Source organism: Microtus pennsylvanicus, chromosome 7 (genome assembly GCF_037038515.1).
Source record: "Microtus pennsylvanicus isolate mMicPen1 chromosome 7, mMicPen1.hap1, whole genome shotgun sequence".
Lineage (NCBI taxonomy): Eukaryota > Metazoa > Chordata > Mammalia > Rodentia > Cricetidae > Microtus > Microtus pennsylvanicus.
In genome coordinates this window covers 54,346,974-54,374,883 of record NC_134585.1, presented here as the reverse complement: position 1 = coordinate 54,374,883, position 27,910 = coordinate 54,346,974, and the positions used below count along the sequence as shown (strand labels likewise).

At 49.2% G+C, this 27,910-nt stretch overlaps 3 protein-coding genes across 4 annotated transcripts; 2 read left to right on the top strand and 1 right to left on the bottom strand.

The window, feature by feature from the left end:
- Positions 1-2,587: 2,587 nt before the first annotated feature.
- Positions 2,588-15,721, top strand: Rpl7l1 (ribosomal protein L7 like 1). Of its 2 annotated transcripts, none has more exons than XM_075980822.1 (7): positions 2,588-2,914; positions 3,839-3,947; positions 4,847-5,007; positions 5,921-6,058; positions 6,766-6,875; positions 7,016-7,235; positions 7,765-8,136. In XM_075980822.1, exons 1-6 carry the CDS (start codon positions 2,874-2,876, stop codon positions 7,222-7,224), a joined length of 768 nt encoding a protein of 255 aa, XP_075836937.1. In that variant the 5' UTR covers positions 2,588-2,873; the 3' UTR covers positions 7,225-7,235; positions 7,765-8,136. The 2 variants fall into 2 exon arrangements, with proteins under 2 accessions (XP_075836937.1, XP_075836936.1); XM_075980821.1 differs by lacking the exon at positions 7,765-8,136 and adding an exon at positions 15,558-15,721 and having other exon boundaries at positions 2,735-2,914.
- Positions 10,730-11,223, bottom strand: Pex39 (peroxisomal biogenesis factor 39). Its single transcript, XM_075980823.1, is given in 1 exon segment — positions 10,730-11,223. A coding segment is annotated over 1 exon segment (327 nt). The 5' UTR covers positions 11,191-11,223; the 3' UTR covers positions 10,730-10,863.
- A 2,867-nt stretch (positions 15,722-18,588) lies between the features above and the next one.
- On the top strand, positions 18,589-26,317 carry Ptcra (pre T cell antigen receptor alpha). The gene is made up of 4 exons (XM_075978930.1): positions 18,589-18,646; positions 23,094-23,414; positions 25,029-25,073; positions 25,696-26,317. Exons 1-4 carry the CDS (start codon positions 18,589-18,591, stop codon positions 25,896-25,898), a joined length of 627 nt encoding a protein of 208 aa, XP_075835045.1. The 3' UTR covers positions 25,899-26,317.
- Positions 26,318-27,910: the final 1,593 nt, after the last annotated feature.

Here is a 27,910-nt window from a genome sequence, read left to right as displayed (position 1 = left end):
CTGAGTGTCTTTATTTTTTTGTTGTTGTTGTTGTTTTTTGTTTTGTTTTGGTTTGGTTTTGGTTTTTCGAGACAGGGTTTCTCTGTACCTTTGGTGCCTGTCCTGGAACTAGCTCTTGTAGACCAGGCTGGCCTCGAACTCACAGAGATCCTCCTGCCTCTGCCTCCCGATCCCGAGTGCTGGGATTAAAGGCTGTGTCTTTGTTTTTTTGTCTATTTGTTGTTTGGTTTTTTTTTTCCAGTACCACACCACAGGTCTCTGAAGGCAGCTGGTACCTGCCAGAGGCGGCAGGTGAGAGACAGAGACATGGATAGGCATGCCATGCAGAGTGAGGTTGGATATTTATTTAGTGTGTTAAGGAAGGGAAGGAGAGAAGGCAGAAGCTGCCTCTTTGAGGGAGGGACAGAAAAGGAAGGGACTTAGACTGGAAGCTGATGATGAGCTTGCCTCAGTGGAGGGGGGAGGGGTGTGGATTGTCTCTTAAAGGGACAGGACCACACTCTAAGAGGGACAGTAGGTACGGAGAGGGGACTGCTGGTGTAATTCTGATGAGGGAGAGACCAGTTCACAAGAGGCATGGAATAATGTTAGGAAATGGGAATGATCATTTGCTGTGGTCCACAAGATTATGAAGTGAGATTTCCGTTGATAAAACAGAAGGCCAAAGCCGGGAGGTGGTGGCTCACGCCTTTAATCCCAGCACTTGGGAGGCAGAGGCAGGCAGATCTCTGTGAGTTTGAGGCCAGCCTGGTCTACAAGAGCTAGTTGCAGGACAGGGACCAAAAGCTACAGAGAAACCCTGTCTCGAAAAATCAAAAAAAAAAAAACAAACCAAAACAACAACAACAACAAAAAACAGAAGGCCAACCCACCAAAATGAATGCCTTCTGCTGGAGGAAATCCAGATGCAAGACGCTGGGAGTAGCCTTTTGTATAATGGCTGTTCTTACAGTAAATTTCTTGTGAAATCAGAAGTACTCTCTTTCTCTAAGTAGGACTCTCCCCCAAAAGATTCAACAGTTTCAACAGTGTATAAATTATTGAGCTCAGTTTTCCCCATGTTTCTGTGGAACTTTCAGTGAGAAATTAGTTATGCAGTCAAAAACCTTGGTTCCTAAAAAAAAAAAAATTAAAAAATAATAAAAAAATTAGCCAGGTGGTGGTGGCGCACGCCTTTAATCCCAGCACTCGGAAGGCAGAGGCAGGCGGATCTCTGTGGGTTCGAGGCCAGCCTGGTCTACAAGAGCTAGTTTCAGGACAGGAACCAAAAGCTACGGAGAAACCCTGTCTCGAAAAATAAAAAATAAAAAAAACCCCTTGGTTCCTACAGTCTAATCTCCACTGTGTTCCCTGAGATAAACATCAGAAGCCAGCTCGCTGCAATTGTTTCCCATACAGTAGGGCGTCTGGTCAGGCGTGGATCACATTGGAGACCTTCAGAGATAAAGGGGTCAGCACGGCTAAGCTTGTTTGATTCTTGTTCCTTCTGATAAGGAGATTGGTTGCCCTAAATTCTTCTGCAGCCAACTTAGGAAAATGGTAACCTCCGTTAACCCTCGTTCTACCTCTTTACAAGTTTTCAATTCCTACACCTACCCTCACTTCAGTTTATTGATGCAGGATTTTAAGCTAGGAAATTTACTATCTGTGTCCTAACCCTGAGAGATAACAGGGGAAAAACTGTTTATTTTAGCCAGCTCCAGAGAAAAGTCATCCCTACACACAGCTGCCATGAGGACAAGCCTCGCCATTTTCTTTGGGCGCTGGAAAATTTTGTACTAAAGAACCATAAATCCCCCTTGTCCTAACCACTCAAGGTGAGAGTGAGCTTCAGGACACCATCCGTGACACCATGTTGTCGCTTGACTTCCACATTTAATTTTGAGACAGGGTATTACTTTGTAGAACAGGCTGGCCTTGAAACTCAGAGATCCGTTGCCTCCGTCTCCTAAATGCTGGGATTAAAGGCGAATGCCAACATGCCCAGCACCCTTTATTTCATGTTTTGCCGGTGTGCCACGGTGTGCCTGATGCCCAAGGCCAGACAGAGGAAGTCATCGCATTCCTTGGAAATGGAGTTACAGGAGGTTGGGACCCACCCGTAGTGAGGTGGTGTAAAAGAGACACGGGACTTAAGAGCACTCAGCCTAGTTAAGGGAACAGTAAGCAAAAATCGTAAATGTGGTGACGGCTTCAAGTGCTGTCAAATAAAGGCATTGTCCTAGACTATAGCACAGATAAACGCACTGTGCTAGACGTGTGGCAGACGCCAAGGGAAGGCTCTGAGATGATGAAGTATTTGTAGTTTCGGGCGGTAGCATCTGTGATGTCCACTTCACAGTCCTTGTGCCAACACTGTAACTTTCAAAGGGTCCTCTAGCGGCTACTGGGGAAACCTGATGAGGAAGCCAAGGTGCAGAAAGGTAGGAAGGGCAAAGGCTCAGCGTCCCAGACCCCTTTTTATTTTTCCAAATTCTCCACAAATAATCGCCACCCGAGTGTGAGCACCAGATCGGTCTCTCAAGTCTCCGTGCAGACGAAACACCGTCGCGCCGGTGCCCTCCGGGTCGGCGCCGGAAGTGCAGGTGCATTGTGGGAAGCGTTTCCACTGTTGACAGCCTAGCTCCCGGTTCCAGGCACTGCAGCCTAACTGAAAAGGGCTGGCTCTTTATGAATGTCATAGATTCTAGACAGCTTCGAAGGATTGCGAAGGAAACTGGGATTTTGGGGGGTGATTCAGGACTAGCAAGACCATTTCTCGGAAGTTCACAGCGAGTAGGGAATCGCATACAGCCCGAGTCCTCCAGAGTGAGCGAGAGCGGCATCTCTATGATCAAGGAGCCCTAGAGCGGGCCTCTCTTTCCCTCTTGCGCATGAGCAGTAGCTGTAGAGCCGGAAAGATGGCGGAGGAAGGGTAAGTGTTTTGTCGATGAAACCCTCGCGTGGGGCTTTGAGTATCCGATTCCATCCTTTCTGTGTATACTCTAGTGCGACAACAGGACACTTGTCCGTTGTGGAAAGAAAAAAAAGGCTCATATTATTCAAGAATGTAGGGCTGGGCCTGCGGGTCGGCCACAACCGAGGTTCGGATACCTGGAGCGACTTTTGGGGCGGCGAGTGAGAAAACTGTGGTTCGGAAGGGGAGAGTGTGGTTGGCGAGTGCCCTCGTGGGTTTGCTCAGCTTGGCTGTCATGACTGTGTTTTTCACAGTTTCATACACGTGTAGTGTTTCTTGACCATAAATTCTCCCCGTTACACCTTAGCCTCCCTCTCTCACCAAGTCTCCCCTCCCCACCCTGGCCCGACTTTCGTTATTCTCCTGTGTGGATCTGTAACCTCGCCAAACCTTTCTGTATTTTACTAGAATTTTTTTTTCGCCACTAGTGTCTGTAATAGACACGGTTGTCTATCACAACTCTCTACGGACTTAAACAAACCCAGGGACCAAGCGTTTCCTGGGAACGAATGAGCATTATAGGACTAGGGAAGTCCGATCAGAAACCATAGGCTTCCGGAAAATCTCAAAAAGACTGGCATGTGTTGGGGGCTGGAGAGATGGCTCAGAGGTTAAGAGCACTGGCTGCTCTTCCAGGGGTCCTGAGTTCAATTCCCAGCATCCACATGGTGGCTCACAACCATCTGTACTGAGATCTGGTGCCCTCCTCTGGCGTGCGGGCATACATGGAGGCAGAATGTTGTATACATAATAAATAAATAAAGCTTTAAAAAAAAAAAGAAAGACTGGCATGTGCCTGGAAGACCAGGATCCTGCATTGGTTTGGAAAGCCATTGAATGTTCGTTTCATAATTTTCCTTGATAACAATTTTTCTTTATCAGAGAAAGAAAAAAGATCCCTTTGGTTCCAGAAAATCTCCTGAAAAAGAGGAAGGCTTATCAGGCCCTCAAAGCCACCCAGGCAAAGCAGGCACTTTTGGCAAGGAGAGAGGTAATTATGGGGAGCAGAGGGTGTGGGATATTGGGGTTTGCAGTGGGTGAATTTTATTGAGCATATGTTGAAATAGATTTGTTATCATCAGACACCCCCCCCCATTTGTTCTTCTATATGGTATAGTCCAGCAAAGATTTACCCAACATCTTTCTGTGAGCAAAATGCTGGTATCCCAATTAAGGGGAAAGTCAAGACTTTCTAAATTCAAATTAAGTGATGAGAGACCAACTTTGGCAGAGGTTTTTTTCTTTAACGGGGTCTCTCTATGTACATCTCTGGCTGGTTTGAAAATGCTGTGACTAGGCTGGCCTCAGACAGATCCGTCTGCATCGGCCTCCCGGGTACTGGGGTTAAATTGCCAACTGTGGCACGCTAGTATAATTCCAGTGCTCTGGAGGGTTGAGGCAGGAGGGTGGAGAGTTTAAGGTCAGCTTGGGCTAGATAATGAGAACCTGTCTCAAACCAAAAGTATCCAACAATTTTTAATGTTTGTTTAGAAAATGTATGTGTGAACTGTACATGTTGTATATACCAGCTTTGAGGACAGAAGAAAGACCTCTTGTTTTTAATAATGCCTAATATGGTGTTGGGTTTCATAAACACAGTAATTGTTTACCAATATATTGTTACCAATATATATATACAAACTAATTTACCACAGCTTTTCTTCATAATACCTAAATTTTCTTAGTTCTATCTTTGCTTGGATTCCTCCGTGAAAGTGTTTCTTCTCTTTGGGGAGGGGCAGAGTTTCTCTGTTTTGTAGACCAGGCTGGCCTCGGGGATTCGTTTGCCTGTGCTAGACTGCCAGTGCTGGGATCCAAGGCGTGTGCCACCGTGCCCAGCTAAAAGTGTTTCTTCATGGAAGAGATGGTGATGTCTGTCTTCTGTCTTAGGGAAAATCAAAACAGTTCAGGTTTAAGCGACTGGAGTCATTCCTGCATGATTCCTGGCGGCAGAAGCGTGACATGGTGCGAGTCCGGCGACTAGAGGTGAAGCCTCGTGCACTGGAAGCGCCTGATAAACACTCCCTGGCCTTCGTCATGCGCATTGAAAGGTAGAGTGCGGTTCCTTTTCAGTCCCTGAGCTGCTCCAGCAGACTGTGCTGGGTTTGGTGTGAGGACGACGGGTGAAATGAGGTTAATCTAGGATGAGGGTCTGGTTGTTTAGTGATAGATGCCCTTTCGAAAAGAGGAGCAGCAGCTTGACACATACATGAAAGTAGGCAGAGCAGGCCCGTCGTGGTGGCGTGTGCCTTTAATCCCAGCACTGAAGCACAGAGAAACAAAGACAGAAGGAGTTTAGTGCTGCTCAGGGGCATGTTTCCTGCTGTACAGGATGTGCAGGGCTGGGAAGCAGAGTCCATACTTACCGTGAAATACAGCTTTGTGCCTCTCCATATAAAAGCTCTAAGATTTAAATATTTATGACCTGTGTCCTCTTTAACCTTCCTGCCACTACCCATAATCTCTTTCCTGGATTGGATTTCCCTGCACTGATGTCAGTCCTCAGCTCTGCCCCATTGGCGATAGTCAGAAGGAAATCTGAACATGTTCTTTGCTTTTCCTACCACCCATTAAAGCAATTCAGCTTCCTTAGATAAACGCATAATCCTATAGCCAACCCCTGCCGGTCCATCATTCAGAGACTGTTCTGTAGCATCCGGGGATGGCTCCACAGAGTGGAGGGCTCTCAGGTGAATTCTGTGGATCTTGTAAATAGTCATGCATTTCAGGATTGCCTGCCAAACAGACTGGCATAGGCTGGAGTCAGAACTGACAGCTGGCTGGGCGGTGGTGGCGCACGCCTTTAATCCCAGCACTCGGGAGGCAGAGGCAGGTGGATCTCTGTGAGTTCAAGGCCAGCCTGGTCTACAAGAGTTCACTTCAGGACAGGCACCAAAGCTACAGAGACAGCCTGTCTCGAAAAACAAGAACAACAACAAATAAACTGATAGCTGCTCTTTTCAGGATAGAAGGAGTGAGTTCTCTGGTACAGAACACCATAGCAAAACTTCGCCTGAAGAAATTGTTCAGTGGTGTCTTCATCAATGTCACCCCTCAGACTGTAAGATTGCTGCGTACTGTGGAGCCTTATGTGACCTGGGGGTGAGTACAGTTTTCCATGTGAGTTCCCTTGTACTTTGAGTGTTTGAGGCACACGGGATATTGTTTTCGCAAGGTTTGTGTTGTGTTAAGCATTTTGCTGTGGTCACTCGCCAGAAATAAAGAACCTTGGGGTATGAGGCAGCAGTGATGCTGATGGTGGTCTTTACAGAGTCAAGTCAGGACTTATAAAGTGAAGGTCAGAGAGGGTAACACCCAGGCCTAAGTAAGTCACTGCCTATGTGACAGTAGTGGTCTTTGCTGGGTGGTGACTCAGACCTTTAATCCCAGCACTTGGGAGGCAGAGGCAGCGAGGTTGCTGTGGATTCCTGGTCAGCCTGAGCTAAACTGTAAGACTCTTTCTCAAAGAAACCAGTGCAAATTTAGAGCATGGTGCCTCAGGCCATAATCCCTATGAACCAAAGGCTGAGGCAGGAGGATTGCTGCTAGTTTGAGGCCAGCATAGGCCATAAGAATAAGACCAAGTCTCAAAAAAAATCTAAATGTCTAATTATATACTCAGGCCCACTCTAGGATTTTCAGTTGGCAGGTGGGTTGGTTTGCTCTTAGCTTAATTGAGTCAAGACATTGCTGGGCAACCCAAGCCCAGTTCAGACTCACTGCACCCAGGTTGTAGGACGTTGGGGTGAGAGGACCTTTACCTCTCATCAGCCAGTGTGATGCAGGATGCTCTACTGTGCCTTACATAGATTTCCAAATCTGAAATCTGTCCGGGAACTCATCTTGAAACGTGGACAAGCGAAGATTAACAATAAGACTGTCCCTCTAACCAACAACACGGTGATTGAGGAGCACCTGGGTGAGTGCTGCTGCTGAGGCCAGCAGGGGTGTTGGTGGCTGTGGCTTGACCAGGGTGTGTTCTTGGGCTTTACAGCCCCCTCTGTCATGGGAGCGCTGGCCTGATGGTGAACAACGAAATCTACACCTTTTATTTCTCAGGGAGATTTGGTGTCATTTGCCTGGAAGACCTCATCCATGAAATTGCCTTCCCGGGGAAGCATTTCCGGGCGATCTCTTCATTCTTGTGCCCATTCCACCTCTCTGTGGCCCGTCACGCTACCAAGAACAGAGTGGGGTTCCTCAAGGAGATGGGCTCTCCTGGCTATCGGGGTGAACGCATCAATCAGCTCATCCGCCAGCTGAACTAAACTGGGACCAGGTGCGACTGTGCTGCAGATTGCTCCCTCCTTCCTTCCCTCCCTGCCTCTCCCCCACCGTGCTCATGTGGAGGTCAAGGACAGTGTGGGAGGAGGGAGTTGGTTCTTTCCTCCCATTCCTGAAAGATCAAAGCAGTTTGTCTTGGTGACAAAAAGCCTTTCTTACTGAGCCATCTTGTCAGCCCTTGGTCTGACTTTTGATGGTTCATGCTTGTCTATTAAAAGTCCCTGTGAGCTGTAGGTATAATTAGTGGTAAGAACTAGCATCACTGGAATACAAGTTCTTGTGTGTGCCAGTCCTTGAGAGTTGTGTTCAAATGGGAATGAGCGTGCTTACCTGGGAAGGGTCAATGCCTGATGACGACATGAATCCCTGACTGTTAGGTTACAGCTAGAAAACTGTTGCTGTTGCTAGAAAAGCTGTTGTGTTGAAAGGGTCTTCCCCTGGTTGATCATTTGTGTTGCTGCTGCCCTTGCTCTCCACACCAGGTCCATTGTCTGCCTTGATGCAGTTGTGCTTTCCTTCCCTAGGATTTCCAGAAGACAATGCATTGAAGTGTGCATTTGTTAATTAAAATTATTAATGTCTTCAAAGAAGACTATTTTCTGCCTTCAAAACCTGGAAGTGGTCGGCAGAAAGACAACAGGGTGTGAGCATTGGAAACCTCAGCACAGCCCCGTTTCATGGAAAAGGAAGTTCTCCACAGTGGCTGCCCCTGCTTCTGAATCAATGCAGGCCTTGGAGGAAAGAATTGCCCTACTTTGTCCTGCCTGATATCTTGGTGTTTAATGTTGGGTGGGCAAATAATCCAAACATCCCTCCCACCCCTTCCAGTTCTCGGAAGGCCATGGTCCAGACCCAGGGGCATACTTGAGTCTGGAAAATGAAAGTCTTGTTTCTTACTTGTATTGTGTTTTTGTCAGCATCGGTGTCTTTGTTTGTTGTTTGTTTAGGATAGGGTCTCACTGTGTAAATCCGGCTCACCTTAAACTCCATAGCAATTCTGCCTCATCCTCCTAATGCTGAGGTTATAGGTGTGTGCGCCCCCAGCCTGGGAACTTACACCTCAGACAGAAGTAGCGAAAGCTTTGCTTAGTCTGTGCTGTGAGGCCATGTTGCAACTTCAGTGTCAGCTTTGGTCAGGCTTGCCTGTCCCTGAGTCAGTGATGGCATTTGTACCCTGACCAGTTTAAGATGGGTTCTCTACGCTATGAAGACACACACGCTCCCACTGTGCTGGAACTCTGTGGTGGTGACATCCTCTTGGCACCGGGCCTCTTCTATGAGGATGCATATGAGTGAGCATTCTGTTGTAGAGATTAAAGTTTAGCCTTGCTGCACTGGGCCTGGTAGGTAGCCCTTTAATCCCAGTGCTTGGGAGCAGAGGCAGTAGAGCTCCTCAGCTCGAGGACACACACAAACCAACCTCCTCCTCATCAGCCTTTCCTTACAACCCACACAGGGCTTCACATTCTTAACAGTTCCTTCCCTTGGGCTTTCCTGGAACCTCACTGTGAAGCCGAGTTAGGAAGAGGAAAACATTTTAACAGTGCCTCAATGCATGCTGGTTACAAGGTCGGCGGGGCCCAGAATCTGCCAGAGGACATGTAACTCTGCTGCTGTAGAGCACTGGGATATGAGGGAACACATGAAGTGCTCGCCTACTACGTGAGGCCCTGAGATCTACGCTAAGGGAGCATGGCTTCCGTTTCTGGCCTACACGGTGGAGCTAGTATCTTCCCAAGTGTCTGCCTTGCTCAGAATTTAAAGCAAGTTTTTAAAATAAAAAATTATTTATCTTTATTTTATGTGCATTGGTGTGAAGGTGTCAGATGCCCTGGAACTGGATTTTAAGACAGTTGTGAGCTGCCATGTGGATGCTGGGAATTGAACCCGGGTCCTCTGGAAGAACAGTCAGTGCTCTTAACCGCTGAGCCATCTCTCCAGCCCCCTAGAAGAGGAAATCTTGTCCTTGGGAATGTAAACCTCAGACAAGTGGTTTCATCTTATGAATAGAAAGTTTCTGTCTCATTATCGCTATTATGGCCCTTCCTCTTCCTTACCCTTTATTTCATCTAGTGACCAAATATACCTAATCATTCTCTGCACCTGTTGAAATATACTTTTTAGTACCTTCTTATGCAGCAGACACCATGGGGGTTGGGATCTAGCAAGCCTATCCATAAAGTTCAAAGTAACATTCTTTGTTCATCAACATTAACCCATCTATTCCCTTGCTCATCATACACCCTGTGTATGACAAAGGTTCTGCTGTAGTCTTATACATTCCCATACTGTGCTTCCTTATCCCAGAGTTGTTCCTTAAGAGATATTCCTTGTCTTGTAGATACATAAAATATCATTATTATAAAAGAGATTGTGCACAGCCCATATCCTGTATAGCCAGCTACTCGAAAAACCTGTTTATGCCCCAAGGGCGGCTAATACCAGGCCATCTGCCATTGACCTCCAGGAAGCCTAGTCCCATAGGACACGTAGCTCCCGTCTGGTATAATGACATATGTCACACAGACGATACTGGAGTTGGTGTGGCATCACCCCCCAGACTAGTGGGGATTACATTGCCCTTGCTGTTTTAGTCATTTATTTAGTCATAAATAAACCATGGATACACTTCATGGCTCTACCGTGCTGCCAGTGGAGAATGTAGTGAGCCACCGGGCCTGTTTGAAAGACTGGGCTGGGCAGTGGTGACAACTGGGAGGTAGAGACCAGCAGATCTCCAAGTTCAAGGCCAGCCTGGTCTACACAGAGTGAGTTCCAGGACAGGCTCCAACACTACAGAGACAGCTGTTTCGTAAAAACAAAAGACTGCTTGGAAGCCTGGTGAGCTGATGCATACCCCTAATCCCAGCACTCAGGAGGCAGAGGCTGGTCTGGAAGAGTGAGTTCAAGGCCAACCATTGCTGTGTGGATTCAGGGAGCCTGAGCTTGGGTCAGTAAGTGGCTACGACCTCAGCCAGCTCCAGCATCTGACACCTACCACTCTCTGGTAGAGAGCATTGGGGCTGTCCTTCCCACACCCACAAGGCAGTTGATAACTCTAATTGTAACTTTGGCGATGGCTCAATAGGTAAGGTTCCTGCTGCCAAGCCAGAGCTTGATTACGACCCTGGGTTTCTAGGATTTGTTGTCGCTCAGTTTTGAGTAGGGGGGCCCGGGTGGGGGTGACGCCCCCCCCCCCTTTAATCCCAGCACTCAGGAGGCCAGGCTGGTCTAGGACAGCAAGGGCTACACAGAAACCGTGTCTCAAAAAATATGAATTTCACTTGCATCATTTAGAAAATCGAGTTCTATCATAAAACCCAACATTAGAAATGACTTGGCTCTCTGGTTTACTTTATCAGTACCATCTGAAGGTGGCCCGTTACTGTGAGCAGGTGGTAAAACAGACTTGTTTCAATTACACAGAACATGGCTTGCAGTTGAGATTCAGCGTCCAAACCAAAATTCCTGGGCAGCATTCAGTCTCCCGGGAAGACTGGGTCCGGCTGAGACAGGTCAGAGCAGAAGCAGAAAGATGAGTAAAGGAGGCAGCTGTCCAGATCCTCAGGTTCGTGCAGGGGCCAGTCATGCCCTCCGGATCTCGGCTCCAAAAGCCCTGGAGCTCAGGAATCCGCTGGGCCTCCGGCACGCTGGGCCGCTGGGCTGCCAGGGGCCGGTACCCCCACGGTCGGGGACTGCGTGCACTAATCTAGGTTGGTGGTGCGGGGCGATACGGCCGAGCTTGCGTCCTCCCAGGGCTTGGGCCTACGCGGAAGCAGCGACGCCGTCGGTTCGCCGTGGGTGGCAGTAATGTGGCGTTTTTCCAGACCCGGCAGCTCCTGGCCCTCCTGGACCAGCTGCAGGAGCTGCGCCAGGGTCACCGAGGTCTGAGCCAGTTCGGCGGAAGGCGGTGCTCTGCTAGGGCTGCCGACAGAAGTCCGCAGCTCCATGTCCCGCCACCAGTTCAACCCCGGGACCGGACCACAAGCACTTCCGTGCGATGTGGGAGCAACCATCTTCACGAAAAGGGGGGGGGCTCAGACTGTACCAAAAGGTCTAGCCCAGGTTAGATCTCCAGAACCCAAGCTGTTCCTGCCGAAGCTGCAGACTCAGTTAACCCCCAGCTCACATCCCAGGAGTATATGCTAGGAAGGAAGGGAAAGATAAAATCACACTTCCCTTGTGCACAGGCAGAGGCGCGTGCACAGGCTGCAGCAGGACCTGCTGAGTGTTTGTATTTGAGACTGGGCCTCAGTCAGTGGTCCAGGCTGTGTTTCTGTCTGTCGCTCCCAACCGCGTGCTCTCTCTTTATATTTCTTTTGGTAATTATGGTACTAAGGATCAAATCCCACGGGTTGGTTGGTTTGTTTTTTGCTGTTGCTTGGGTGTTTGTTGCCTGCTTTGGTATTGAGACAAGGACTCTCACTGTCTCCCACAGTGTCTCTGAGCTACACATCTGGCTCTGATGATCAGGTTTCTAAAGTCATCAAAGCTAGTCTGAACAGGATGCCGTGGCCTGTAACACCATATGCCCAGGCCGTGGAGCCAGCCTGGGCTACATACTGAAAGAGGTTAATAAATAATAAATAGCTTAGTCTGGCACCCCCCAAAAATCAGTAAGTAACACAAAACTGGCGGAATTTAAAAAGGACACAGCGCATGCCTTTAATCCCAGCACTCGGGAGGCAGAGGCAGGTGGATCTCTGTGAGTTCGAGGCCAGCCCGGTCTACAAGACAGGAACCAAAAGCTACGGAGAAACCCTGTCTCGAAAAACCAAAAAAAAAAAAAAAAAAAAAAAAAAAAAGGACACAGCCTGACTACCCTCACCCTAAGCAACCTATGAAGCCACCAGGAGGCTAAGATGATTCAGCAGGTAGGACTGTGCAACTTTATCCCCAGCCCCATGGTTTTTTCAAGGTCTCACGTAGGCAAGGCTAGCCTTAAACTTACAATATATCACGAGGTAGTCTTGATTTTTTTTTTCATTGTGTGTGTGGTGAGGACACACAATGTACATGCGTGTGGAGGTGGATATCAGAGTCATTCTCTACTGTTCTTCTGCCTTATTTAATGATGTAGAGCCTCTCAAACAAACCTAGAGCTTGCCGATATGGCTAGTCTCTTTAGCCAGTTTGCTCTAGGGATCCTGTGTCTTAATTGGGGCTTCTATTGCTCCAATGAAACACCATGACCAAAAAGCAGGTTGGGCAGGAAAAGGTTTATTCAGATTACACTTCCACATTGCTGTTTGTCGCTGAAGGAATTCAGGATGGGAACTCAAACGGGGCTGGAGAGATGGCTCAGCAGTTAAGAGCACTGGCTGCTCTTCCAGTGGTGCTGAGTTCAATTTCCAGCAACCACATGGTGTCTCACAACCATCTGTAATGAGATCTGGTGCCTTCTGGCCTGCAGGCATACACACAAGCAGCATATTGTATATACATAATTAATAAATAAATAAACAAAGCAAAGAAAACCAGCCTACAAATCACAATCCTAGAGAACTTAGACAACAATGAGGACACTAAGAGAGACTTACATAGATTTAATCTACATGGGAAGTAGAAAAAGACAAGATTTCCTGAGTAAATTGGGAGCATGGAGACCTTGGAGGAGGGTTGAAGGGGAGGGGAGAGACAGGGAGGGAAGCAGAGAAAAATGTAGAGCTCAATAAAAATCAATAAAAAAAATGTAGAGGTGAGCAGGGGGATAATGGCACATGCCTTTAATCCCGGCACTTGGAAGGCAGAGGGCTACAGAGCAACAAAGCTACACAGACAAACCCTGTCTTGGAAAGAAAGAAAGAGAGAGAAAGAGAGAAAGAAAGAAAGAAAGAAAGAAAGAAAGAAAGAAAGAAAGAAAGGTAGAGGTGAGCCACATGTGGTGGCTCATGCTTGTAATCCTAGCACATGGAGAGGTTGAGGCAGGAGAATAGTAGTCTAAGGCCAGCCTGGGCAACACAGCAAGATGTCTCAAGTGGAGGGGGGCAATGGAGGGGGAAGGGAGGGAAAAAGAAAGAAGAGAAGGGAAGGGAGGGGAGAAGGCCGAAGAGATGGCTCAGTAGTTAGAGCATCGCCCAGCAAGCATGAGGACCCGAGTTCGAATCCCTAGACCTTCCTACAAATTGGATATGGGGACTGGAGAGATGACCCAGAAGTTAAGAGCACTGACTGCTCATCCAGAGGTCCTGAGTTCAATTCCCACAACCATATGGTGGCTCACAGCCATCTATGATGAGATCTGGTGCCCTCTTCTGGCCTGCAGGCAGAACACTGTATACATAGTAAAAAAGCCTTTTTTAAAAAGTCGGGTGTATGGTAGCATGTGTCTGGATTCCTAGTGACCCTAGGCAACATGGGAGGTGGAAACAGTAGAATCATGGAAGCCTGTGGAACTAACCTGTAGTGAGAAATGCAGACGACAAGAGAAACCTATGTCAAACAAGGTGGAGGGTGAGGGTGGACATCTGACTCATTCATGTGTGTTCTGTGCACACACACGTGTGCACACTTACGTCATATATGACCATACATACACACATGCATGCATACACACACACACATACATACATACATACAATACACATCCCCCAAAAGAGAGAAGGAAGGAAAGGAAAAGAGGCAAGGGGAGGACTGCCAGCATCCTTGCCTTGCTCTGACGATCAGAGTTGCTGGACAGATCAGTTGCACCGGACTCTCAGTCTGGACAACGTTACTGTCATCTGGTCATGTGGAAGCCAAAGACAGGTAGTGGGGTTGCCTAGCACGCCCAAGGCCCTTGGCAGCTTGCTAGAATAAATAACCTCAGTGATGTAATTTGGTTTTCCTCAGCCTGGGGCTCCTCAGCTGGGTTTGTGAGCTGCCTGGGTCTCCGGGCCAACCTGCAAGTGACAGGTTCATGCCAGTGTATCCAGGCATCCTTATTTGCCCTGGGCAAAGTTCTTGAGAACAACAAGATTGTGGGAGCAGGGATTGCTTCTGGAGCTTCAAGAGAGAGGAAAGATGTGAAGATAGGCAGGGAAAGCAGGTCCAAGAGGGAGGCAGGAGCTGGGCTGAGTGCGGGGTCGCCAACAGCGCTAGGGCTGCGAATGCCCCCCCCCCCCCCGCTTCAGTCCCCTAAAGGTGTCCCCAGGGCCCTCTCCCATCTGCACTGTGGTCACAGAGCCTGAGCCAGCACTTCCCCCAGTCTGGAGAACGCAGAGACAGAGTCGTTAAGGACACCTGCCTCCCCTCCTCCCACTCCCAGGCGGGAAGCCACCGCAGCTGCACCTGGGCACAGCAGGGCCTGGGAACACGTGGAACCCACAGCACCCAAGGCTGCCCCTGGGTCCCTGCACAGAGCCAGGAGAGGGCAGGCAAGTGGGCATTAAAACTGCCCTTGAGGCACAATGACAAAGGTGGGGTGAGGCTGGCGCAAGAATAAAGACAAGGAAGAAATAAAGCCACGCGCAGAAGAGACACCAAACTGTAATAAGGAGCCGTCAAGGGGCAGGAAGGGCTATTCAGCAAGTAATTTGGGGTAATTAATTAGTTCTTTTGAAAACCTGTGTACTTAACACACCTCAAAATGATCTCCCTCCGGGGAGAGAAGGCGGAGTGGGTGTGATTGCACTAAGCCCTCTCCAATAAAGACCATCATTTTTCTTTCCTTCTTTGAGGTTGGGCAGTCATGGCTGACCTGGAGCCCTCTGACCTACTGAGGTAGCACAACCTCGCCTGTGCTCAGCTCCAGTAGAGAGCAGAACTGAGAAGAAATACATTCTCTAGCTGGGGCGGGCTTTCTAGGCTTAAAATCCACTTACTGGTCCCTAAAAAAACAACAAAAAACTGTAGGTTTGAAAAAAGAGGGAAGGCATCAGCACTCTGGATGTGGTGGCTCGTGAGTCGGAGTTCAAGGCTGTCCTGGGTACATGAGCTCCTTTTTTGCCATTTGCCTTTTTAAAAAAAAAAAATAATAATAGAGGGTTTCTCTGTGTGGCCCTGACTGTACTAGAACTCACTTCGTAGACAAGGCTGGCTTCCAACTCACAGAGATCCACCTGCCTCTGCCGGAGTTTAAAGGGGTGCGCCACCACTCCCTTTCTAAATAATCAAGGCCTTTATTCTCCATGTTACCAAACACTAGATATATGCAACAAAACTGTTGTAACAGCGTGCCAGACCTCAAGTCTCCAGACTGACTCCATGTTGGAAGTGCCATGGTAAAGCTCAGCATGTAGACAGCACCTGCCAAAATGAAAACAAAGACCTAACCCGTCCAGTCTATAGCTCTGAAAAAGTCTCAAAATGTACTGACTTTGCTTCTTGACTTCTGCAGTTCCTCGTCTGGCCGACTGTTCCCGTCAACTGAAGTATGTCAGCCCAGGACGTGGTTTTTGTGCTGAAAAGCTCCCCTGAGAAAGGCACCATTAAACCAGGATCCAGAACACCTGGTATAGTTGCTGGTCAGCTAATAAAGACGTTTTTTTCTTTTTGAATTTTTTTCCTCATCTTACATACCAACCATAGTTCCCCCTCCCTCACCTCCTCCCTTTACTCCCATACCTTCCTCCCAACCCCCCAGCCATTCCTTAGAAAGGGTAAGGCCTCCCATGGGGAGTCAACAAAGCCTGGCATATCTAGTTGAGGCAGGACCAAGCTCCTCCTCCCTGCATCAAGGCTGAGCAGGGCATCCCACCATAGGGATGGGCTCTAACAAGCTAGCTCATGCACCAGGGACAGATCCTAGTCCCACTCCAGACCAAGTCACACAACTGTCACCCACATGCAGAGGGCCTAGTTGGGTCCCATGCAGGCTCCCCAGCTGTGGGTCCAGAGTCCTTGAGCTCCCACTAGCTCCTGTCAGCTGTCTCTGCAGCTTTCCCCTTCATGAGCTTTCATTCATTTATTTATTTTTGGTTTTTCAAGACAGGGTTTCTCTATGTAACAGTCCTAGCTGTCCTGAAACTCACTTTTTAGACCAGGTTGGCCTTGAACTTACAGAGATCTGCCTGCCTCTGCCTCCCTGAGTACTGGAATTAAAGGCCCCCTCACTCGTATTGCTCCTCCCTCTCTTCCTGACCCCAGGAGCTCGGGCCCATTGCTTAGCTGTGGATCTCTGCATCTGCTTCCATCAGTTACTGAATTAAGGTTCTATGATGACAACTAAGGTAGTCGCCAATCTGATTACAGGAAAAGGCCAGTTCAGACACCCTCTCCACTATTGCTAGGAGTCATCCATGTGGATTCCTGGAAATTTCCTTAGGGCTGGAGAGATGGCTCAATTGTTAAAGGCTAGGCTTACAACCAAAAATAAAGACTTTCTATTGGCTCAAACCCATGGTGAGCAGTCTTCTCTGGTGAATACCCCACCACACTGTAATTAGATACCCCCATATCCAACCCTTTAGACGAGCTATCTAGACCTAGGAAATGGGCTGGTCATGGTTGCAAGGGGGCCTGTAATCCCAGCACTTGGGTGATTTAAAGCAAGAGGATGGGGGGTTGGGTCCATCTTGGGCAATACCTTGAGATCCTGTCTCAAAAACATAAAAGAAAAAAAAAAAGAAAAGCTGGAGAGATGGCTTGGTGGCTAAGAGCATTTGCTACTCCTCTGGAGGACCAGAATTTGTTTTTGTTTGCTGGCTTTTTGAGACCTCAGGCTGGTCTCAGATTCCTCTTTGTAAATGAGGATGACCTTGAACTCCTGAAGCTTCTGCCTCTGCTTCAGAGCTGTGATTCCCTGTAAACCACCTTACCTGGCGTGTGCAGGCTGGGGATGGAATCCAGGACTTCACAGATGACAAGCAAGCGCTTTCCAGCCTCCTGCTCAGACTATTTGAGGCCATGGGGTGAGGGGCAACACAACAAGTCCCCATGTCAAAAAGTAACTACAGCTAGGCATGGGGTGCAGAGATTTAAACCCAGCACTCGGCAGGCAGAGGCAGGCAGATCTCTGTGAGTTCGAGGCCAGCCTGATCTAAAAGAGCTAGTTCCAGGACAGGCTCCAAAGCTACAGAGAAACTCCGTCTCAAAAAACAAAACAAAACAAAACAAAAAAACACTGTTGAGTACTCAGCTCCAAATGGAACATCTACCTCACTCCCATGACCCCCAACCTGCTGCCCACCCCCTACCTCACCACCAGGTTCACGGAACATCATGGAAGAAAAAGAACACGAGAGGCAGAGCATTGGGTATGAGAGGACCTGTGAACACGAGAGCCGGAGCCCGGGGAGGAGAGAACACAGGAGCCTGAGCCCGGGAGGAATGCTGGGAGTCGCTGTCTTCTAGACATAAGACGGCCTTGCACTCACAGACTCACTATAGCCGTGCCTACTGCACACGGTTCTGACAAGATTAGTCAACGTTCCTTTCCCCAAGCACTGCTATCTGGACTCTGGGCCCCCATAAAAGTTATAAAGATTATAGGAGGACAGCTTGGGGGGATGTGCAGGGGAGTGGAAAGGGGGGATTCGGGGTGGACTCATGAATAAAGTTGCCAAAGAATAAGTAAATACATTAAGAAAGTAACACAGCACTTGGGAGATGGAGACAGGAGGACCATCCTTGGTCTCATAGCCAACTCAAGGCCGTCTGGATTACATGAGACCCTGCCTCAAAAGGACAAAATGGGGACTGGGAAGATGATTCAGCAATTAAGAGCACGTATTGCTCTCACAGAGGACCTGAGTCTGGTTCCTAGGACCACGTCAGGTGACTCACAGCCTGTGTAACTCCAGCTCCAGGGATCATATGCACAATTAAAAACAGTGTGTATGTGTGCACGCATGCATGTGCCTGTTTGAATCAGGAGCTCTCCATGTAGCCTTGGCTGTCCTGGAGCTCACTTTGCACTCAAAGTCACAGAGATCTATCTACCTGCCTCTATCTCTCTTGGGTTTCAGGCACATACATTGCACACTGACATATACTGGCAAAACACCCACACACATAAAGTAGAAAACAATAATAAATAAAATAAAAAGTTCAACCTTGGCTTTGCCAGCTGTGACCTTGAGCAGAGCACTCAATCTGAGGCTCAGTTGCCTCCTCTGGGAACTGGAGCAGCTGAAGGATGGCATGGAGCGGCTCTGTGTGGAGATCCCGCCATCCCCCTAGGGTGGGCACCCAGCTCCGGGGATGGGAGTGGCACCTGTGTTCCCTGACACCCCTCCTCCCCAGAAAGGCCCTGGCAAAGCAGCTGAGGCACAGCTGGCCCTGTGGGAGGGAAGTCTAGGCAGCCTCCTCCCCCAGCCCACACCTCAGGGCTGCAGCTGGGCCTGTGGCCTGGGAGGGAGTCTAGGCAGCCTCCTCCCGGAGCCCAACCTCAGGACTGCAGCTGAGTCAGGCCTCTTCTTGAGTGGGTCATGGCTAGGACATGGTTGCTGCTTTTCCTGGCCCTCAGGGGTCAGACCCTGCCCACAGGTAAGTCCCTCTTGCCTCCCTCTTTGGCTGACGCTGGTCCCATCCCCTGGGACCAGTTGAGCCTCTACAGTGATGATGGGATCCATGGCCACCTGGTTCTGAGACTTATTGTCCTCCAGATGGAGTCAGCAGGGCCCGTTGTCCCTCTTGGAAGCATCCCCAGCCTGGTGGTGTAGGCCTGTAGCCCCAGCTAGTCAGAAGGCTGAGACGGGAGAACCCAAGTTCAAGGGTCAAAAGAGGATTGTGGTTATCACTCAGTGGAAGAGCATTTGCCTTGCTGTCCTGCATGAGGGCTAAGCTCAGTCCCAGAACTGAATCATAAAAGAGAAAAAAGCAAGCTGGATGAGAACCCACAGAAGCTGGAGATTCATGGAGCCAGGGCCGTGTTGTGTGATACAGGGTGACGCACTGTGGGCAACATTGTGAGCTCCTGGGCTGTCCTTCCTGGCCTCACAGCACCTTCTTCCAACAAGGACAAGGGTGTCTCAAGTTCACTTCCAACCCACGTGAGGCCCCAAGGCGTCAGTGACTTGCCAAGCATTTAGCTCCAGCTATCCAAGGAGCAAGGCCAGAGAATTCCAGTTCTTCTGTCATGGACGTACATGGTGGGGGAAGGCCTTGGACTTTTGAGTCAGGGGGTCTACTTGATCTAAATTCACTTCTAGTGTGTCATGGGGACTTGAGAGAAGGTGCAGCTTAAGGCCTGAGCTCTAGGAAGGAAACACGGGGGTAAGAATGAAAAATCTGGGGGACTTCATAGTGGAGGTGTAAGTTGGGTCAGCTCAGGAGGCGCTCCTGAAGGGCTCCTGAGGGGTCTTGGGGTTCACTCTTGGCTTCCTTTTATCCCTTTGTTTGCAAGGCTTTAGTAATATTAACATTAATATAAATATAAATAATATTTTCAAACTTGCTTAGCAAAGCATTATATTATCTATATTCTTCACAAAGATTCAATTGGCCATTATATTGTCAGGACATTTGACTCTCAGTCAGTTAAGGGGTTGAGACAGGGGCTAACCTCAGCTCTGTCTGAAGCCTTGTCCTAGGCTTGATCTCCTGGGTCAGAAGATAGAGACTTTCCAACACAAAGAAGACTATGAGATTCATGGTGATTGAGGCTCAAGTCCAAAGCTGACTGGACATCTGCTTAGTGTCCCTAGACCAGTTATTTGGCCTCCTCATTTCCATGAGGCTCTCTGGCACCCTGGGCCATTTCTTTATCTTAGCCACACAGAGTTCATAATGTGAATTTATTTTCTGCTATTAACATTTGAAATTCTATTTATATTTTTTAAAAATCCTATTTAAAAATAACCTTCAATTCTATACTGAATGGGTCATCTTTACTGACAGTAATAAGGTGAGAGGAGAGGGCTCAATGTGCAGAGGCACTCAGTGCCAGCCCGACAACCTGAGTGTGGACCCTGGGGCTCACACTGTGGAAGGAAAGCAACTTGTAGTAGTCTGGTCCCCCCCCCCCCCCCTCTCTCTCTCTCTCTCTCCCTCCCTCTCTCTCTCTCTCTCTCTCTCTCTCTCTCTCTCTCTCTCTCTCTCTCTCTCCCCCTCTCTCTCTCCCTCCCTCTCCCTCTCTCTCTCTCTCTCTCTCTCTCTCTCTCTCTCTCTCTCTCTCTCACACACACACACACACACACACGAAATGTTTTTTAGAGAGAGAAAGAAGGACGGCAGCAGGGGCAGCGGCAGGGGCTGCGGCAGTGGTGGCACACTCCTTTAATCCCAGCACTCGCACTAGGGAGGCAGAGTAGGCAGATCAAGGCCAGCCTGGTCTACAGAGTGAGTTCCAGGACAGCCAGGCCAGGGCTACACAGAGAAACCCTGTCTCAAAAAGAAGAAGAAGAAGAAGAAGAAGAAGAAGAAGAAGAAGAAGAAGAAGAAGAAGAAGAAGAAGAAGAAGAAGAAGAAGAAGAAGAAGAAGAAGAAGAAGAAGAAGAAAAGGGGGGACTGAGCAGTGAAGAGCACTGGCTGCTCTTCCAGAGAGGTTCGATTCCCAGCACCCATGTGGTAGCTCACAACCATCCGCGATCAGACCCCTGCCATCGCAAGGTATCTCATGCTTTCTCTTCTGACCTGGGAAAGCACAGCATGCACGCGGTGTACAGACATACTTGCAGTCAAAACCCTCATAAATAATAAAATAAAAATAAAATCTCAAAAAAGAAAGAAAAAACCCAAACAGAATAAGACTACATGCTGGGGAGTGTAATTCCATTGGTAGAGTTTAAGCCCCCTCGACTCATTAACGCTATGGCATGGGCTGTGTGGATGCCTCCAACCCCAGTCCTCTGGAGGTGGAGGCAAGAGGATCCAGAGTTGGATGCCTCAAAATGAAGTAAAAAATACCTGATTTAACCAGGCAGTGGTGGTGCACGCCTTTAATCCGAGCACACGGGAGGCAGGCACCAAAGCTACAGAGAAACTTTGTGTAGAAAAAAAAGAAAAAAAGAAAAGAAATCTGATTCAAATCCAGTAAAATGACAACCATTTATTAACTTATATTATTGCTAGTTCATCCCTGTCTGTCGATTGCTAGTTCATTCTTCCATCCCACCATGGTGCTGGGACCAAACTCAGGGCTTCACGAGGTAAAGACAGGCACCCTCCCTCTGGGTTTCATCTCTTCCTCCTTTTATTTTGGTTACATTAAGTGTTAGATTTCACATGTGCATGCATGCGTGTGTGCAGCATGGGTGTGGCAGTCGGAGGACAGCTTTCGGGGGGTCATTTTTTTCCTCTTCTACCATGAGAGCTCCTAGGATTGAACTCAGCTTTGGCAACACGTTTTTACCCAGTGAGCCATCTTGTCAGCTCCCCTCCCCCACTTTAAACAATTTAGTTTCGATATCGGTCTCATATACAGTTCACTCACCCACACTCCTGCCTCAGCCTCCCAAGTTCTGGGATTTCAGACGTGAGCAACTACAGCAGACTTCAATAGTTGTCCCGGAACGGAAGTTCCAAGTATACTGAAGCTTCCTCTGCTCTCCTTCCCATCCTTCCTCCCCAGAGGCACAGCTCTCTTCAGTCAGCACAGCTTGGGATTATAAGCAGATGTTTACGACATTCCTGCCCTTCCCACAGGACGGAGTTCCTTGAAAGTGCTGGCAATGATTTCCTCAATGTTGTATACACAGCACCTGGCATAGGAAAGGGCTCAGAAAGGATAGGTGGGTAGACAGTGGACAGAGTGGGCAGAATGGTAGAGGATGGGTGGATGGATGGGTGGGTGGATGGATGGGTGGGTGGATGGATGGATGGGTGGATGGGTGGGTGGATGGATGGATGGGTGGATGGGTGGATGGATGGATGGATGGATGGATGGATGGATGGATGGATGGATGGGTGGATGGGTGGGTGGATGGATGGATGGGTGGATGGGTGGATGGATGGATGGATGGATGGATGGATGGATGGGTGGATGGGTGGGTGGGTGGGTGGATGGATGGGTGGGTGGATGGGTGGGAGGATGGGTGGATGGGTGGGTGGGTGGATGGGTGGGTGGGTGGATGGGTGGGTGGGTGGATGGATGGATGGGTGGGTGGATGGGTGGATGGATGGGTGGATGGATGGGTGGATGGATGGGTGGATGGATGGGTGGATGGATGGATGGATGGATGGATGGATGGGTAGGTGGATGGATGGATGGGTGGATGGATGGATGGATGGGTGGATGGGTGGATGAGTGGATGGGTGGGTGGATGGATGGATGGGTGGATGGATGGGTGGGTGGATGGATGGATGGATGGGTGGATGGATGGATGGATGGATGGGTGGATGGGTGGATGGGTGGATGGGTGGGTGGGTGGGTGGATGGATGGATGGATGGATGGGTGGATGGGTGGATGGATGCTTGGCTTCGGGGCTGTGCAGACGACTGTGGGCCAGGATGCTTGTGCAGAAACACGAGGACCTGAGTGCATCTTCTCAGCACCCATGTAGAGAACCCTGCGCCTGACTCTGGGTGAGCCTGTCACCCCGGTACTGGGGAGGGCAGAGACAGGAGCATCTCTGGGGCTCTCTGGAGGCAGAACTAGCGCCAGGGGTTCTCCCTAAGGGAGTAAAGTGACATGTGATAGAACCGGTCAGCTAATGTTCTCCTCTGGCTTCCATGCACGAATAGGCCTTCATATCTACACACCTGCACAGATACAAACACACATACCACATATACACTTTCATGTACACATTCACACACACACACATAGATACCAAAAGCAAGGAAAGAAAGAAAGAAGAGTTTGATAGAAGGGAAATGAAATTAGTAAATTCAAGGTCAGAGGGTTGATTGAAGAATATGACCGTGAACGGCAATGGGATGGGATATTCGACAGCATGGGATGACAGAAACCCAGAACTCCAACACTCAAGAGAGTTCCAGTCTGGAGGCACAAGCCAATGGAGCCAGCACAGACATTCCTCTCTCTTGCAGGCATAGCTGGCATCCCCTTTCCTTCCCTGGCTCCGCCCATCACCCTGCTGGTGGATGGGAGGCAGCAGATGCTGGTGGTCTGCTTGGTCCTCGATGCGGCACCCCCTGGCCTTGACAGCCTCGTCTGGTTCTCAGCTGGCAACGGCACTGCACTAGACGCCTTCTCCTATGGGCCCTCCCCAGCACCGGATGGCACCTGGACCAGCCTAGCCCAGCTCTCCCTGCCCTCTGAAGAGCTGGAAGCCTGGGAGCCCTTGGTCTGCCATGCCAGGCCTGGGGCAGGGGGCCAGAGCCGGAGCACGCTCCCCCTCCGGCTGTCAGGTAGGAATGCAGCCTGGGTTCCAGGCATGAGGCATTAACGACATGTAAGGGTAGACCCTGGTTCCTGGTAGAGTGGTTTTGAGGCCATGATTCCTGGAACTGACAGCTGGGGTAAATGGTTCAGGTTTTCTCTTAAACCTGCAATCGCAGAATTTGAGAAGTAGAGACAGGAAGATCAAGGCTATCCTTGATTACAAATGAGTTCATGGCCTGTTTGGGCTCCGTGAAAGTTTTAAAAAACCAAAACAAAAGCAAATCCAGGCTTAGATGTGTGATTGCTAAGAGATATTGATAAATTTTAATGGCTTATTCATAGGTACATATATACATATGTTTTATATAATAATTTTTATGAACAGTTCATATCACATAAACAAACCCTAAAAGACCAAACAATAATTAAAGAATAAACCTCATCACCAGGCAGTAGTGGTGCATGCATTTAATTCCAGCATTTGGGAAGCAGAGGCAGGTGGATCTCTGTGAGTTTGAGGCCAACCTGGTCTATAGAGTGAGTTCTAGGACAGGCAGGGCTACACAGAGAAACCCTGTCATGAAAATGAATAAATAAATAAACCTTATCCCTTACCATGTTTATTGTATGCCAAGCACTGTCCTAAGTGCTTCATTTTAAATTTTGTAAAGATTATTGTGTTGAAGTGTGTGTGCGCGTGTATGTGAGTGCTTGACAATAATTGGATTCCTCTGGAGCTGGAGTGAATGGCAGCTCACAGCCTCATGACAAACAAGGGTGGGAACCGAACTCCGGTCTTTTTTTTGTTTTGTTTTGGTTTTTGGTTTTTTTTAAGATAGGGTTTCTCAGCCGGGCGGTGGTGGCACACGCCTTTAATCCCAGCACTTGGGAGGCAGAGGCAGGCGGATCTCTGTGAGTTTGAGACCAGCCTGGTCTACAAGAGCTAGTTCCAGGACAGGCTCCAAAACCACAGAGAAACCCTGTCTCGAAAACCCCCCCCCAAAAAAAAATGATAGGGTTTCTCTGTGTAACAACCCTAGCTGTCATAGAATTAACTCTGTAGACCAGGCTGGATTTGAACTCACAGAGATCTGCCTGCCTCTGCCTCCTGAGTGCTGGGATTAAAGGTGTGCGCCATCACTGCCTGGCGCTCCCAGCTTTTTAACGAGGGTGCTGGGTTCCGACTCAAGAAAGCACTTTGCCAACTAACCCATGTCCTAAGCCCGGCAGGCCTTGCTGGCTAGCTAGTGAGCCCCAAGGGTCTACCAGTCCCCGTCTCCGCAGCCCTGGGTTATTCTGTTTTTCTGTGTTTTAGCACGGGGATTGAACTGGGGTCCTGTGCTTGTGTTGCGATCCAGCCATCTGAGTCACCTCGGTTTTATCACCTCCCAAAGAGGATTGCTTCCTAAAAAAATGCCCTGCCTTCCAGCAAAAGCTGGAAGAGAATGGGCTCCCTGGAGGAAGAGACTGAGGTGCCTCTTGGGGACAGAACTCTCAGGCAGGGAGGGAAGGAGAGCTGACTCCTTGGGGCTTGCCAATATGTCCCTCTGCCCTGCAAGCTGGCCGGGGCAAGGCACAGGTCTGGGACTATGAGGTGCCACCCACCACATCGTACTCACTTCCTTTTTTTTGGCTCACAGCGGAAGTGTCCACAGGCAGGACCTGCGTTCAGCAGCCCCTCAGAGGTGAGTTGTCAGTGGGTAGGGAAGGGACGGTGCCTGGGAACGACGGTTTGAGGACTGACTGGTACCTGGGGGTGGCAGTCTGCTCTAATTTGACCATGTGTCCCATGCAGTTGGGAGACTGAGAAGTTTCCAGTTAAGGGACTGCTTTGCCAAGAGCTAGTCTGGGCTTCAGACGTCCCTGGGATAAGGTGGGGTTTTCAGATCCCATCCTAATTCCTGCACCCCAGTGGAGCTGCACAGAGCCAATGTGTGGAGCCTGATGGCTTCTTAGGTAGGGGGTGGCAGGCGGTCCCAGTTTGAGAGCCTGTGCATTGTTTAACTACCTGAGGTGGCGAGAAGAGCGCTGAGCTAGTAATCCCAAGGTCTGTTTCTCACCCAGATGTTCTGAGCCATTTACTCTTTGCATTCCGTGCTCTTTCCTGAATGCTGGCTTCTCTTGGCAAATGAAACCCAGTGAGGGGAAAGTAGGAGGTACGTGTCATTACCAGTAGAAACAGGTTAGACACTAGGAAGGAATCTCCTTGGAGGAGACAGATGGAGACTGGCCAACAGAGGTCAGGCCCTCCCTGTCCTTTGGGAGGTCTAGGGCTGCTGGGGACTCCTCCCACCCCTCCTTCCGCAGGGACACCGGGTCAGGTACTGCAGCTGAGTGCTCTGCGACTGCTTCTCTTCAAGCTGCTTCTGTTGGACGTGCTTCTGACCTGCGGCCGCCTCTGTGTGCTGGCTGACCAGCTCCCACTGCCACCACGCCCACGCAAGTCCCTGCCTCCCACCCACCGAATCGAATCTGGACGTAGTAATGAGAGACGTCAAGGTTTGATCTGATCCAACCCTCTGAGGCTCTGTGCTGAGGCCAAGATGGTGATGCTGGACCCTTCTGCCACCTGGGGCAGGAGTACAAAGCCCAGGCTGCGAGGAGGCCAGCTTTGCCCGCAGCTCCTGACCCTCCACCCCGCCCCTTTCTCAAGATGCAGAATTTTTTTCTCCTGTATGTGATCTGCCTCTTCCTGTGAACAGGACTATCTGAGACTGGGCTCTGCCTCCCTTGTCAGCCTGAGGCTTTGGGGAGACAGGGAAGGAGGCGAGGGTATGCCCTGGTGTGTGTGACAGGCACAATACAGAAGGGTTAGATGACACTAACACATTGCACAGCCATTCATTTGTGCACCCGCGGGAGATGGTGTGCCCGATAAAGAGGAAGCGGAGATCTGGGAAGGCTCCATGGAAGAAGAGTGGGAACCTAGCAATTGCCTGGTGGGTCTGGGGACTGGGGAAGGGTTGCTGGGACTCTCCTTCCCCGACTATCAATCTCTCCGTTTCCTTACCCTGGCTCAGCCTCTCTGAGAGGGCAAAGTGGAGCCAGAGAGCCAGGGAGGTAATGCTTGTGCAGACTTGAGGGAAGAGTGCAGAGCCAGGATTCCCGGGCGTCAGGATCACATCCAGTGCTAGCGCATAAAATGGTAATTGCAAACCTACACGCTATTAATTAAAGGTCATTATTCATTTGAAAAATATTAACTCAGCATCACCTGGGAGCCAGGTAGTAAAGAGGTTTGATTTTGTTGATTTTTCCTTGTTCCTAAAGAGAGTTCCTGCATGCACAGGGAATAAGGTTCCCACAGAGGAGAAGGCTTTATTTCCAATCACATGTACTCTGTGTGTGTATGTGTGTTGAGTGTGTGTGTGAGTGTGTGAGTGTGCGAGTGTGTGTGTGTGTGCCCATGCCCACGGATGCCAGGGGCAGAGCTGTTAGAGATGGCTGTGGGATACCTAATGTGGCTGTTGGGTACCCAGCACATGCTTCTGGAAGACTAGCTCCTCATTCCTTGAGTCTTTCTTTTCTTTCTTTCTTTCTTTTCTTTTCTTTCCTTTCCTCTTTCTTTCTTTCTTTCTTTCTTTCTTTCTTTCTTTCTTTCTTTCTTTTTCTTTCCACTTCTGCTTCTTCAAGATAGAGTCTTGGGTGCTGGAGAGATGTCTCAGAGATTAAGAGCACTGGTTGCTCTTCCAGAGGACTGCAGGTTCAATTCCCAGCACCCACATGGCAGTTCACAGCTGTCTGTAACTATGGTTAGAGGGGATCTGGCATCTTCACAGACACACATGTAGGCAAAACACCAATACACTTTAAAAAAAAAAAAAGAATCTTACTACATAGCCCAGGCTGGCCTCAAACTCACAGAGAGAGATACTCTTGCCTCTGCCTCCTGCGTGCTGGGATTTTTAAAAATTTTATTAACTATGTATACAGTATTTTGCCTGCATGTATGCCTGCACAGCAGAAGAGAGCATCAAATCTCATTACAGATGGTTGTGAGCCACTATGTGATTGCTGAGAATCGAACTCAAGACCTCTGGAAGAGCAGTCAGTGCTCTTAACCTCTGAGCCATCTCTCCAGCCCTGAGTGCTTGGATTAAAAGCATATCCTGCTACCTACCCAGCCCTAAGGCTCTTTCTTAATCAATGTCTACTATATATAATGAGACAGGGTCTCTCAGTTTCTTAACTAAATCTAGAGCTCACAGATAAAGACTAGACAGGCTCGCCAGCGAGCTCTGGGGATCGTCTCCATACGACACTGGAACTGCTAGTGGGATCGCATTTACATGGGCTCTGAGGATTCATGATTGTGTGGTGAGAACGTTAACCTCTGGAGGAGGAAGATAACAGGAGGATCACTCTGCCATCAAACAAATAGATTCTGGTCGGAGAAGTCACTAATGCTAGTTTGCTTACGGACAAATACAAGGTTAGTGTGTATCAGGGCTGTTATGAGTTCCTAAGTACGCGTTAGAGCGAGTGACTGCAATAATAACATTTAAGAGCAGGTGTTTAGTGA

What these genes read in the sequence shown, in the direction of transcription:
- Rpl7l1 (XM_075980821.1), top strand. Translation starts at nt 2,874, where the DNA reads ATGAGCAGTAGCTGTAGAGCCGGAAAGATGGCGGAGGAAGG. An exon ending in CACTTTTGGCAAGGAGAGAG is followed by an intron (nt 3,948 to 4,846) that starts GTAATTATGGGG and finishes CTTCTGTCTTAG; the next exon opens with GGAAAATCAAAACAGTTCAG. An exon ending in GAGCCTTATGTGACCTGGGG is followed by an intron (nt 6,059 to 6,765) that starts GTGAGTACAGTT and finishes TGCCTTACATAG; the next exon opens with ATTTCCAAATCTGAAATCTG.
- Ptcra (XM_075978930.1), top strand. Translation starts at nt 18,589, where the DNA reads ATGGCTAGGACATGGTTGCTGCTTTTCCTGGCCCTCAGGGGTCAGACC. An exon ending in GGGTCAGACCCTGCCCACAG is followed by an intron (nt 18,647 to 23,093) that starts GTAAGTCCCTCT and finishes TCTCTCTTGCAG; the next exon opens with GCATAGCTGGCATCCCCTTT. An exon ending in CGTTCAGCAGCCCCTCAGAG is followed by an intron (nt 25,074 to 25,695) that starts GTGAGTTGTCAG and finishes CTCCTTCCGCAG; the next exon opens with GGACACCGGGTCAGGTACTG.